The sequence below is a fragment of the Dromaius novaehollandiae genome, chromosome Z (genome assembly GCF_036370855.1).
Source record: "Dromaius novaehollandiae isolate bDroNov1 chromosome Z, bDroNov1.hap1, whole genome shotgun sequence".
NCBI lineage: Eukaryota > Metazoa > Chordata > Aves > Casuariiformes > Dromaiidae > Dromaius > Dromaius novaehollandiae.
Genome location: NC_088132.1, coordinates 61,048,526 through 61,062,886, shown reverse-complemented (window position 1 = coordinate 61,062,886; position 14,361 = coordinate 61,048,526). Strand labels below are relative to the sequence as shown.

Sequence of the window (14,361 nt, the reverse complement as noted above, 5' to 3'; positions counted from 1 at the left end):
AATACAACCAAAACCAAAACAAATATGATGGCTACAAATAAAGCATCTTAAATATTCTTGTTAAAGATTAACATTTACAAAAAATACTATTTAAAGCACAAATGTGATTCTTCCTCAATACTAGCAAATACTAAAAAGTTCTGCCATTTTTAAAAAGTTATTCTTTGACCTCTTAGTCCTTGAGGAATAAGATATACTACAGAGTAATGAAATACACAGATAATATTTATATCATTCATACAACATTCCAGCAGCTAGAATACAACAGCACTATGCAGCAACACACTTAACACAAAAGGAAGATTAATATCCAGCACGAATGATGGAAATGTCAAATAGTGCCAGTTAAATGTACATTTGACTAAGTAACCAGACACTAGCACTAAATAAATTTTTAAAAAATACTTATAATGCATTAATAATTTGTCACATTCAATTTACTGTTTGCTGCATATACTATTTACTTTTTGCTGTCAAACTAAGTGAATAATGAATCAACCTGGTACTATCAAATAGCCACTTTCTTTGCATGTTTAATAAAATAGTGAACTATCTGGACTGCAAGGCCCACAGAAAGTTATTTAGCCTGAACACATTCTTCTTCATCAGTTTCACATAACAACTATCTTCAAACATTTATACTGGTAATAGCAACTGTAAAATGGCTCCCATAAATACTGTAGTTTTTTTGCTTCAGTTTCATCTCTTTCTTCCCACTCACCCCATGAATAACTAGACATTACTCCAGGCTACACAATCATGCTGCAGCCACAGCATTGTCAGGAGTGGGAGGACTCGATGCTATTGTACTGGTTATATCATTCATTTATATATGTTGTATGTACTTCATGTTGTATCATTATTGTTTTAACATTATGAAGGAAAGAAGAACGCAGAGCACCATCCTTTTTTTAGTTTATAGCCTAAACTTAATTTAGTCCCACATCTCCTGCCCCCTCCTCCCCCCAAGCTACAGCTTGCCAGCCTACCTGCTGTAAAGTCTTTTCACAATGAAGGCAAGCTGTTGAAACCTGTGACAACAGGATGGTCATGTCTTCTTGCTGTTGTCTAAGCCAAATCAACTTCTCTCTCACATGAGCGTCAACAACACTAAGAGCCATTTCCTCCTGACGACAAAGGGTTTCGTGAAGATCAGAAAAATAGGCTCGGACACATGAGCGAGCATTCTCTGCAGTCCCTGGTACCTACCGCATTAGTCATGAGATCAAGAGAAAATTTGATTAAGGATGACAGCTGATCCCAGAAGTACAGTATTTTGCATTTTATTCCAACTTTTAACTTTTATTCACATCTGACTGGCTAGCTCACATTTCAAGCTTCAGTTACACAGGGTGTCTTACCAGCCCCAAGACCAAGATCCTCCAAGAAGTTATTCCGATAAACAAGTAGTTTAGTCATAAAGTGAGTGAGCATACACACACTTTACAAGAAAATTACTACTGACCAAGACAAAAAAAACCCTCAGTAATATCACAGTACCTGAGCACAGATGGACCATTTGTCATGGTACTTCAATATTCTATTCGCAATCATATAACTCCCTATTGCATCTCTGTTTTCACAGAGAAAAAACATCATGGTGGACTACAAGTTCCCCTTCTATCTGCTGTCTTAAGCCTCAATATTGAGAAGTGTTAAGTACGTTCAAGTCCCATTGACTTTGTAAAGATAACTTAAGGCTTTTGTCTTACAAAACATGTGTAATTCTCAAAGAACACCTTTAAAATGACACACATTGTAGTCATATGTGTTATAATTTACTGCTCTGAAAAGTCTTCATTTGAAACAAGCTTAAGAAAAAACAAAACCAGCTACAAAAACAAATACACAATGCTTGCAGGAGAGAAAAAAGCATACATGTTCTGTATGGGCCATTCCAACTCCATCTTCAACTATTTGTTCTCCTCCTTCTATTTGCTGAACAATTCCAACTAATTTTCTGGAATAATCTGAGATTTCTTCTGTGAAAGTTCTTATACAGTGGGCCATGTCTAAAATGGATGCACGAATCTGGTTCGCTTCTGGTTCCAAGACAGAATGCTATTAATTGAAAGTAAAATACCAAAGTTCAAGCATAAATATGTTCCTTAATCATCCCATCTTATTACATAAATATATATATATATAAATTTAAGGGGAGGGAAAGGCAAGTAAGAATTTAAAAACAATTTGAAAATTAAAATGCATGAATTAGATTATATTAAGATAGCAATCTAGCAATTACACAAGTAAAAATGTAATTTTGCCTATTTTCCATAATCATGTCTAAAAAAATAAAGAGGTGGTTGGTCTGTACTAGGTTGGGCAAATTTAATATTTGCCTGATGAATAACAATTATCAGAACCAGTGAGACAGCACAGTGAGGTTCAGAACTGCATCAGGTAAAGGGCCCTTCCATCTTAATGTACAAATAACCCTATTGCAGTATTAGAAACACTTTTTTTCCCCCCTGTATTTTTACCATAGCGGTAATCTGAAATGAAGGAAAAAGGAATGAACAGTATGAAGTTACTTTCATAAAGATGTATCAAACATCTACCCCCCTTCCTGATAATCTTCTGCGCTTAAATTTGGTAAGTATCATTTATGTAAGCTACCCCATGGCAAGACAATAAACAGATTCTTAACAGTACCTTATGACCTTGATGCTTCCCATATTCTTTGCAGACGCAACACATAAGGGGACTGGCCTGACAGCCCTCTTCTAAACAAACAAACTCAATAGCATGCACTTGGTGCTGGGAGCACATGGTCTTCTCGTGAGGCTTATCAGCAAGGGGCACACGCCTGTGTTTCGCTAGTGTCTTGGTAGAGTGAGTAAGCTGGGAACAGTCTGCACACAGGTGAGTGGCACAGACAGTACAATAAACAGAGGCAACGTGGGCTTCGTCTTCATCACAACGGATGATACACTAGCAACAACAAAAAAAGGATGAAACTGAAGTGGTTATTATCCAATTCCAGTAACTGGGAAGCAGTCAGAAAAGTTATCACCAATATAAACCTAAAAAGTAGACTTTTCTTAAAAGTTACACACTAGTAAGTATTTAGAATACTTCCAAAGCTTGCTTTTAAATTTTCATCAAATTCCTAAAGAAATACAAATTTGTTTGCTTTACAGTAAACTCTAATGGATTGTTCCAGAGGTGTCCAGAAATTCCATAAATCCAAACTTCAGTAGAAGTTTTAAAGGTTTGAAAGCTTAAATAATTCAGGCTCCAGATGCTACCTCCAATGTATGCATTATAGAAAAAATAATCACAAAGTTACAGACAGACAAAACATCCATAGACAAATATGCCCTTAAAACAACCATCTACTCCTAGAATGGCAAGCAATGATACTTTTTGTGCAGTAGTTGTTAGTACTGAGATAATTAAATCAGCCAGTTTTAATAATGAAGTACTTTCTAACACATGATATAGTCATAGCAAATGACTACAGAAAAGCAACACTTAGGAAAAAGAGTTGCTTTCAAACGTTCAGGAAGAACTAAAAAGCTTTAGAAACTCTAAAGTTATATTCAATATTCAAATGAGTAACACCTTCTGGAAAAGTTTAAAACCTTAAAAAAGGAGAAAAAGTATATCTTCTAGGTAATGATTTTTTTCTATTCTGTTTTAGTCACTGCATATTAGAATTTAATAGAATTCAATAATGAAGCAGAAGCAAGTAATTAAAATGTCAGACACTTGAGACTGAAAATAAAAAAACATCTTTATTAATAAAAGATAATTTCACATTTGATATGGAACTAGCTTTCATTTTTGTTAAGCTAAAACATAATTCTCCCATCTAAATATACATTTTAAACAAAGTAATCAACTTTTCTTTTTAATTAGTACCTCTCCAGATAGGCCAATAGCCTCTTCTGTTGTCCCACACTGCCCAGCAGGTCCATTCTGCAGTCGTTCCAACAGTTCCAACAAAGCAAAGTTCTTTTTCAAGCCCCAAACACCAGAATCTCCTATTTTTAACGAAGAATTAGATTAAGGGGAAGAAGAGAAGAAATCCAAGCAAATGGTATCATGAGAAGCTCCACAAACCACAGGTAAGATTCTGACAATCTAATACTAAAGAGAGAAAACTGGAACAAGATATAACTACCATTCTCTCTATGGAAGTTCACACTACTTTCTATCCTCTTCCTTCTTTCCACCATGGAACTATTTAATATTTACACAGGTTTCCCCTACTAAAGAGCTACCATGATTATTCATAAGTTTCCAAAAACATCAGCAAAGCCACTTGCAAAATAATCTGTAATAACTAACAGCATCCTACTAGAGACTGCAAGGAATACACAAAATATGTATGTCAGTCTTTAATATTTTGCAAACTTACATACAGTGAACATTTCTACTGTGCCAACAGAAGCTGCGAAGAACTCACACTGACAAACTTTGCATTCCCTTAATCACAAGATGCAGCACCTATCGCAGATCCCAACCTAGTAAAAGCCTGAATAAAAGTTAAAACAATATTCAGAAAGGGGGACCCACATATAATACTACTACATATAGTGAAAAAGAAATCTCATACTCCTTAGAGGAAAGCAGTAGTCCATGTCTATTCCTGCATCATCCTCATTTTGTAGGAGGTTAACTTCCAGGCACATGAAATAACATGAGAAGCAAAAAAAAAAAAAAAATGGAACTGCATACCAATGATTGCTACTAAATGCTAAGGACATAGGTTGTTCAGCATATGTACAAGAACCCTAATGACTGCTTTTCCAAGAAGATATCATCCCTTGATTTTTTTTAAACATCATTACCATAAATTTAAAGACATCTTCTCTGTTGCAGGGTAAAAGTGCCTCAAAGATGATTATCTTCGAGCATTGTCTCATTAGTTTTTAATCGTTATCTTAGCACCTATACAGAAAACATCTAGGACCTTTCTCCCAGAGTGTGTTATATAAAGAAAAGTGGCACATATATATATATATGTACGTTGACCAGATATTCCTCAAATGGGGCAAGTCTGCCATCTTCAAGGATGGAGTATACAGAATCTGATGTTCCCCTGAATTTACAATATCTAGAGAGTTATATTTGTTTAAGTGCAATAGGCTGACCACCACTGCTAAATCACAACTAAGTTGTTTTGAAAAAAAAAAAAAAAGATAAGTTATAGCTGGACAATCTGAGAACATGGAAGATGAGTTTAAAAAAAAAAAAAAAAACACAAAAGAGAGAGAGAGAGAGCTTAGTGCTGAATTCACCATGAATTTCCAGAATGAGTGTCACTGAATTCAGGGGCAGGTCAGCTTTTGAAGTTGTTTACTGTCCAAACAATGCCCCTATCTCTGCATATTTTGGAGCCAGTTTTAAGTCCTAAGTATTAGCAGCAAGGCTATTCATGTATAGCAACAACAGATGCCAATCCAGGTACAGGATGTCATTACTTTTAATGACTCCTAATTTGCAAGGGACATGTAACAAAATGCATACACTCTTCCTTCAGCCTCAACACTATGATCAACTCAAAAGACTTTTTTGCTGTTGCCATAGGGATTTTATTATGGCCAGTTCACCAAGATTCACAGAACAGGGATATACAAACAAATACACACTAGATCTCCAAGCATGGTTTTTCTACCAATTACCCCAGTTAACCCATAAATGCCTATGATTTTTTGTAACAAATTATTTTCCATGGCTCTTGAAACCACAGCTGAGAAGACAAGCTCAAGAAATTAATTGCATCCAAAATTGCTTATATATTGCAGTTTATCCCAATGGAATTTATTATTATTTATCACAAGCTTCATCCAAATGCTTGGATAAAGAATTTCTTTTGTGCTGAGTGAGGCAGCCTTTTGTGAAAAGAAGGCAAGACATGAAGAACTTCGGTTCTGCATTTCATTTATCTCTTTGTAAGATGCTTGCCAAAGTGTACATTAAACTACGAATTTCAGGAAGTGAAATAAGGTGTTTAATGTCAGAAGGTCCAACATTAACAATATTACCAGTGGTGCCTGGGGTAGTGACCTACGTACATAGTTTGCTAAGAAGGTACCCAAAAGTATCTTTTTGCATTTAAACAGAATCTGTATGACCTGAAATTAATATATTTTACTCTTGAACTTTTGACCTGTGTTTGTCAGACAAGATAACAGAGCTGCAGTTACCTGTTAGTGTTCAGTACACTATCTGGATGAAACTGCATATGCATACTGCTTCTATGATTCAGATATTTGTTCCATACTTCATGTGAACATACCAATCTAACAATGAGAGCCAAGCCTTTAGTACAGTTCTGCTATTCAGTAAAGCCCATGTAAAAAAAAAATAAAACAAAACGCACCACCAACAAGAAAAAACCCACAAAACAGTGTGTTAAACTCAAGTAACTGCTTTATTCAATTTATGTTTTGCTTCAAGCATGATCTGGAAAACATGTAATTTTAGAAAACAATGCCAGATCCAGAAAAGCACTGAGCTGCCTCTCATACTCTAGGCAGAAGAGACTAGCAGAATAAAAACTGAAGCCAGAGGTAGGTTCCAAAGAATCTCTAAAAATTCTTGACGTTTTCAGACCATGTATCTCATTTCTGACAGGAGTCAGAATCAGACATGAACTCACAGAAACTATATCCCACATGTTTTCCCCAAAACAAAGACCAGGCTACAGGATATATTCTCCCCTGAATCAGCTGGTTCTCCCAAGTGTTGATTCATATCTCCTGCATTGTGTTGCCCTGTGGGGGCCTGCTAACCATAGGTCCTCTTCGCCTTTCTGAAATTCAATGTCATCTCACCGATCCTGTACAGATCTGAAGTCTTTCTTCAGTGCCAAGATTTGTCATACTCACCACAGATTTCAATACACTGTAACAGTGAAAGTGGTATCCCAAAGGAAGAGCCAGGCACCATTTACTACAAGTAGCAGGCAATTATGAGAACCAAAAACACAGAAGTACTAACTTTTTCATCCCAAATATTCATGTTTCATCGGTCCTCAGCCTGGTACACACAGCAAGATGATCACCAGCATTTTCATGGCTCTAAGGAAATGGCTCTTCAGCTCCCACAGGAGTCTGGATTTGCAGCACACAGAGAGGTATCCTGCTAAAAAGGGTCTTTGTAGAATTACACAGATACTCCTCAGATATTCACTACTTAAAGGTAAAGCTTTTCAGAGCTAAGTATAATATTGTTTGCGAAGAAAAGTTCACAAAAGCCAACCACCACAAGTTTTCCTATCTTCAAGAGAATAATTCTTAAACTGAAGTTATTTCATGAGCTAAGAAACAAGAAAAGAGACTGGCTTTCAATCTTTAAAATTAGTTTGAAACATACACAAGTGCTTTTACTGTATGCCAACATTTTTCTTGCCATCCTGTTTCAAAGAGTGAAGCTGCACTATACTGCTATGTATAGTTGCATGAAAGATCTATGGAACACACTAATGCCAGTTGTCTTGCTGACAAGGAGAAGAACAAGCAGTCCCATGAAATGCATACCATAGCTGGTAACGGTGAGGGCAACAGTGCTACAGCACCTCTGAAGAGAGGATGTAAACTGGAATCAACAGATCCACACCACATACCATATTGTTTTGTGTAGCTTGCAGTCTTCGTATAGACAATTTTCTTTTCTAGATATTCTCCCACAGTTCAAACCACTGCCTCCATTATTCTGTTTTGAATTTTGTCAGTGAGAAGTTGTTTGCCTCATACCCAAGAAAGAGGCAGAGTTCAGAGAACAGAAAGGTAGATAGATACTCTCTTCCTACAGCTATAAATGGTAGCATAGATTAACTGTTCTTCCCTCCAACACCCTCAACCAGTATACAGCAACACTAATTATTAAAAGGGAAAAAAATGGGGGAGAGGAGGAGGGGAATGCTTTCCAAAAGGACATTTTAGCAAACCTCTCCCTAGATATTGGCCTACCAGGTATTGGCTGGTAACTTTGAAGCAAGGTTCACAGCAAGGGCATGGTCTTGCTCTTTTCAGCTCTCAGTTCTACAGCAGAAGCTTTCTCTGCTAGAGATTGCACTGTCCACACCCAATATAAGTTCAGTGCACACCACCAAGAAGTATTCCTTTAACACAGATGTTGAAGTTTCCAGAAATTATGTTCTGGTCTTCCACAATTTCATAGCTAGCACTGCACAGTCTTCTGCCTGTATATATTCTGACTTCAGAGCTCAGTGTTTTGTGGGTTTTTCATTTGTTTGTTTTTTTAAAAAGCTCGAGCATTCCTAGCAGGATCAGTATTCCTCATGTCACAGAGGAAGGAAGGAAGTCACCTCTCATTACAAGCTGAATAAATACTGAGTACAATATCCATTTTTGGAATTTATGTTTAAACAGTTTGTAAACAGGACTTGAATTTGCCAATGCTACATCTAGATGACTGACACTAACTCCCAGGGAGCAGAGTGCGGAAAATAGACTAGACAGCTCCCTTCTACAGCATTCAGAACAGCACCAGCCCACAGCAGAATGACTGTGTGCACAAACTTCAGTCACTACAGTATGCAATATATTCACATCAACAACACACCAATATAACACCTACCGATACTTACTTGGCCCTCATAGGTATGCAGGTAGCTATTAATAACAGAATTTCCATATTGACATATAATGACAAAATGAACTTCCTTGTCAAACAGGTCTATAACAAACTCCCTTAGTTTTTAAACCAAGCTCTAGATAAAATGAACAGAAAGAAGCTGTTCAATCATTACAGAATTTCTTATAGAACTATTTTTCATAGGCTAACATGTTTATGAAAACATAGAATAGCCTTAAGTCTTCCCCTCAGTTTACATAATAACATCCAATTTGAACTATGCTAATTCTTCTCCTGTTCCATGCTTAGCATGGAGAGAAAGTCAAGCCAGAAGAGTTAAAGCAAAACTGATTTACAGAAGTTTAACCAGCAGAAAGGTATGTTCATAGCTATTCTCTGTTTATTTTATAGTTCATAACTTAAAGCTGTCAGGAACAACACAATTACACTGGTTTTACACTCCTTCTCTTTTTATTATATATGCAGAGATTTGGTAATACATACTAGAGATCATCTGCACACTGCCAATCTTGGGCACAGATGTAGAAACAGACAAAGCTTACATGTATACTTCTCACTTTTTAATCTGCTAAAATATAATTCATAATCACTAAGCACCCTGTGATACATACATTGTCATATAGAAGGTCACATCTTATTTCACTGGTATCTACCATAAAGTTTATGTTTTTGAGAAACAGCCACTTTGCTTCTTTTCACACCAAAAAAAGCATTAGAAAATCGCATCCTGAAAATGCATACTTTCAACCAGCTGACCAAGTATCTATTTTATATTAAAAAAATACTGAAAGACAAGGTGTGTAAATAGACTTGTTAAATCTCTGTAGACTTAAGTTCAAATTCTGCTTAGGTCACAAGTATGGAAGAGCCTAGAGATCTCATCCTTGTACCTAGAGAGAATGTTTGTGCTCATTACAAAAACCACTACACAATCTGACTGCCTCTTCTCAAAAGACGACGACGACATGAAGAGCAGGAAGTATGTCAGCCAGCAATGAGATAGTGACAGAGCTGTGTGAAGACCAACTCCAGCCAGCAATATGTCATTTTCAAAAGCATGAAGCTTGTCTGGAAAAAGATTACAAATATAAGGAATAAAAGCACAACTTGTGGCTATAACTTTGTTCTTTCTGCTTTGTTCAGTTGTTTAGACACATCTTCTTGCACAATGTTTTGACATTTTACCTGAGCACTATCAAAAAAACATGTAAGATATAAACAGTATGAATGGGATGTGTTCCACGAAGGATGCCAAATCTTGCAGATGCCAATTGAACAAGTTCTAATGATAACAACCAGGTAGAGAGTAGTTTCAGCTTTATAACATGATGGCAGCAGGGAGGGAACCAGGGGGGGGGGGGGGGGGTGAGAAAAAACACACTGCTAAAGGTTACCTTAGAAGAGCTGCTCTGCTAAAGTGAAAAGCCTGAGTTTCTAAAGCTGCTACATGTAGCACATCCTTCTCTATGTGCTCTCTGGTCTATGTATTTTGAAAGAAACTAACCTCCTGCAGGAAGGGGAGAAGGAAAACCTGGTAGCAAGAGATGATTCATCCTTTTCTCCCAAATCGGAATCCTTCAAGGAAAGATATTTACAAGAGAAATCTCTTCTCCTACAGAAACCACTTTACAGAAATTCCCTGAATATACTACCAAAGACATCATACAGAATTTAGGGCTTTGAAAGTTTGAAAATTCCCAATTCAAAAGAGCTTTCCCATTACATCTTTTTCACTAAAGAATGCTAATCCAGTTGATAATAGCCATTAGACAGTTCACATACCTTCAGCATGTACACATCCATTTAAAATTATCCATCAGAAGATTAGTCACAAGCAACCACATTAAAGAAGTCTCCAAAATTTATGTTTAGTCTGCTCAGCAAAGTAAAATTGCTTGGACAGGCTTTAGTCCTACCTATCCACTGTGAAATATTTTCTCTCAAAGCAAGATTCTATGAGCTATTAGAATTTTTTGCTAAACAAGTTGACAAAGCATTGTCAATTCTCACCTGCAGGTTCCATATTTCCAGAAACATCCAGATTGACGAAGTACTTCTTTGCCCTGCCTTCCCAGTTATACATGTGCAGAAGTGACAGGCCATCGAATTTAAAGCAAGTGCCCATTTTAGAAGGGAGAAAAGACAGCTTTCTCATAGATCCTTGAGTATGCCCTTTGGAAAGCTCAATACATATAGTACTAAGTGATTTAACGATAAGAGCAAACGAGAAGAAGCAAGTTTACCTGCTGAATAGTATAGGTGAAGTGATCAACTATAAGCAGCCTACAAGAGAATATTTTAATTGCTTAAGGAGTTTTGTTCAGCCCATGTAGCTTTATGCCCTGATTATACAGATTTTCTTTCAACAGAATAGTCTCTTGACAGTAATACTATGATTTAGATTTAGATATCAAGCAGCTGCCTGAGACTATTAAAAGGCAGAACAGCAAATGCAAGAATGGGGGAAATGGAGCTTGTTTCCTCACAGGCTGACATTCAAATGGAGTGGGGGAGAACCCTTGTAAAAAGCCCCAGAGTTGCCATGCCTTCCACCCAGCTCCCTTCCTGAGCCAAACAAACAGAGCTGCAATCTCAGCAGACTCAAACAACAGCAACTATTAGGTGATGACAAATGCACAAGCTTAACATACTCACAGAACACCCCATTTCTACATGCTGGAAACAATACTGTTTAAGACACTTCTTACATGGACCTGGTGAGACTTGCAGTGGCTATGACCCCGTCTTGGCCCAGATGACCAAGCAGAACATTTTTATCCAGAGAAGCATTTTTACCTTCAAGCTATTTTGTGAGTTTTTCCACTTAATAGGGTTTTTTTTGAGCAACTAGTTCTAAAACTAGCCTGTAGGTCTAGAATCTGAGACACAAAAGCTGAAGCTTTTCTTTTCTCCTCCACTCCCTATCAGGCCTTAGGCTAGTTTAATAACATTCCACTTTCTTTTCTATGAGAAACACCTCAGTATAAGATGAAGAAATTTTTGATGTTTCGATAAAGCTTTGATTTTGTTAAACCTGTAAGCCACAAAAAATGACTACAGTATACTTTCAGATGGCTGGTGTAAAAGAATGCACAATAAAAAATATGAAATGACAAGTTCCCTACTACAGTATAGAATGTCTGCTTTTAGTTGATAAGGCATAAGCAGTGGTCCTATGTAGAAGAGTTTCACAACAGCAGCAGGATTGGAGCCCCTTCTAAAAGCCTATTTCAAGAAATCTCTTGCAGCTGTACAATCATTGCTAAAATGTAAAACAACTATTACTGTTCTGGCTGCATTTTTAGATCAGCAATCATTCATTCATTCAACATTCATACCATCTCCTCTCCTCCCCTCCCCCCACCCCCGCAAATGCTCTTTCATACAAGACCAATATTTCTTCTTCTGACTTCAGTTTTCATGCAAGCATGCCAGTGACTGTCCTAATATTATTCTCAGTTTGATCTACACTTGAGCAGATTCTCTCTTCTACACAAAGCAAATGCTTATTCAAGCTAAGCTGGTATTTGAACATTTCTTTCATGGATTATAGCATTAGAAATTGCCCTCTCTGAGAACTCTTCCAACATTTTTTCCTCCCCTGTGCTATTCAAAGCTAGTGCAACCAGTTCTGTTAACAAGTTCTCCTTGGTATAAATTCTTCTGATAAGTGTTTTCTGGTAACCATATGCTGAATAGGCAATTTCTCTTCTGAAGGAATTATAAGCATGTGTCATCTGTTGCCTAGAACAAACTCCCACTCATGGATAAAAGCTGTGTCTTATTCTTTCAAATATTCTCTAGAGACACTTCTACTGTAACGAAATTCCTGTTGATAACTGACTGATAGTGGCATGCCATTTCATATATAGAAGTATTTTACAATTTAAAGATAGATTTGTTAGAAAGGAATGGCCAATAATAACAATTCACCATTAATCCAGACAAATCTACTTCAGTAAAGAAACTAATTGCTTGGTTTGTTTAGCATTTAGGACAGCAGGAACCCAAGAGCCATTCAGGAACCCTCCAACACTAATTTGAAACGGACCAGTCACTTTGTAAATACAAGTTTACAAGACTAAGGTATAAAGCTTGTAGGCCCAGGTTCCAGGAAGAAATAAAAGCTCATAACCTCCTTTTACTAGGATATCTATTTTACTAACATTTAACAGTGTTATGAGCTTCTCTGAAGCAAATGAGCATTCCACATTCATTACTTGAAATATTAATCATTAGTGAAATGTAACATTAATAAGGACTACCACATAAAAATGACCCATTTAGCACACCTATATTATTGGTTCCTGCACACTATACACCTATACCACCCACTATTTGTTTCCTTTTCTCTCTACCTGCCCCCTTTTCATGAATTTTGAGCAAAATCAAAGGTATGAGTTGTAAAGGCTCTGACAGCATATAATGTATAGCTAGCCCACATACAGGAATAAACTCTTGCACATTTTTTTCCTATAACTTAAGAGTCTTCAATGTATCCTTGTCTGGATTTTGTTTTTTTTTGAGTTTCAGAATTACATTCTCTTACCTAGTTCTGTAACTTGTCGATCAAAAGGACAACGAACTGCTCTACCATGAAGGGGAAGCCGGGTAAGACAGTCATGGCAGACAGTATGGCCACACAAAAGCAGCCGGGGAACTTTGTCACCTTGCAAAGAAAATACATCTTCACAGACTCCACACTCAAGAACCTATAATTTAATAAGAGACTGTATTTGTTTTCAAGTTGATAAAAGAGCCAAACTTCATATAAGAAGTCATGTAACACATTTTATGAAAGTTCCTGCAATCACAGCACACAGGTGCTCAGTTTTTTTTATATGCACAAATACTTATCCATTAAACAACAGCAACAAAACAGAAGAGAACAGAACATTTCAACTCCTTGGACTGCCATCTGATCAGCATTAGTTTTTACCCAGTTCAATTAATGCATAGCCACACAAACAATTCATTGGGCATCCAGTACAAATGAGTAAGCAGAAATTTCCTAGAAGGAGAAGGAAATGAAGGGAAAGACCCCTCCAAAGCAGAAAGGCAGCTGGGGAAGAAAACTTCTTTTCACAACTGATCTAAATGAAAAGGTCAGTCACACTAAACTAGCCATTTATCAGGCTATAAACCCAGTAGCAAGTTGGCAGGAACAAAAAGCAAGAGGCACAGGAAAATCTTAAATCATTAATGAAAAAGTAAGGTTGTTCCTCATTTACATAAACGACCATCTGTAGGACAGTTGTGCCAGGGTGCAGCCCTACCCGCAGCTGCTCAAAAGCCTTCCCGAGAGCCTGCACGGAGGCCAGGCCTTACTCGGGCCCGCTATGAAGCTCTCCGTGCTGAGGCGGCCGCTCTTCCCCCCAGAAACCAGGGCACGGCCGCCCCCTCCGCCGCAGCCACAGAGCCCACTCAGAGCAAGGCCCGCGGGGACGCGGCCGCCCCCTCCGCCACAGCTCGGCGCGGCCCTGGGGCGCTGCCCGGCAAGAGCCCCGCCGCCTCAGAGAGCGGCCCCGGAGCCCCTTCGCTCTCCCTGCTCTCGTCAGGGGCAGCGACGCGGCGGCCGCCGCCGCCGGGACACAGGGGGCAGCCGTTCTCACCTTCACGGCAGCGCCAACCGGCCCCCGGCTGCTGCCGCCGAGCCCCCGGCTAGCTTCCAGTCCGGTGCTGGCCGCGACCTTGTTTACACCCAGCGCCGCCATCTTGGGGAGGGCGGAGCCACGCGGCGACCGGCCGGAAGGGGCCAGCGGGGGCCCGCCCCGCCCCGCAGGCGCC

At 38.3% G+C, this 14,361-nt stretch overlaps 1 protein-coding gene across 3 annotated transcripts in view; it reads right to left on the bottom strand.

Moving 5' to 3' along the window:
- LOC112987035 (E3 ubiquitin-protein ligase TRIM23) overlaps positions 1-14,342 on the bottom strand; it is a 31,172-nt gene extending 16,830 nt beyond the window's left edge. For all 3 annotated transcript variants that reach the window (XM_064501590.1, XM_064501591.1, XM_026106690.2), the window contains exons 1-6: positions 14,187-14,342; positions 13,124-13,286; positions 3,868-3,989; positions 2,656-2,934; positions 1,879-2,061; positions 990-1,205 (exon numbers count right to left, since the gene is read on the bottom strand). In XM_064501590.1, the coding sequence (XP_064357660.1) occupies positions 990-1,205; positions 1,879-2,061; positions 2,656-2,934; positions 3,868-3,989; positions 13,124-13,286; positions 14,187-14,288 (1,065 nt within the window). In that variant the 5' untranslated portion in view covers positions 14,289-14,342. The remainder of the gene's footprint in view (positions 1-989; positions 1,206-1,878; positions 2,062-2,655; positions 2,935-3,867; positions 3,990-13,123; positions 13,287-14,186) is intronic.
- Positions 14,343-14,361: the final 19 nt, after the last annotated feature.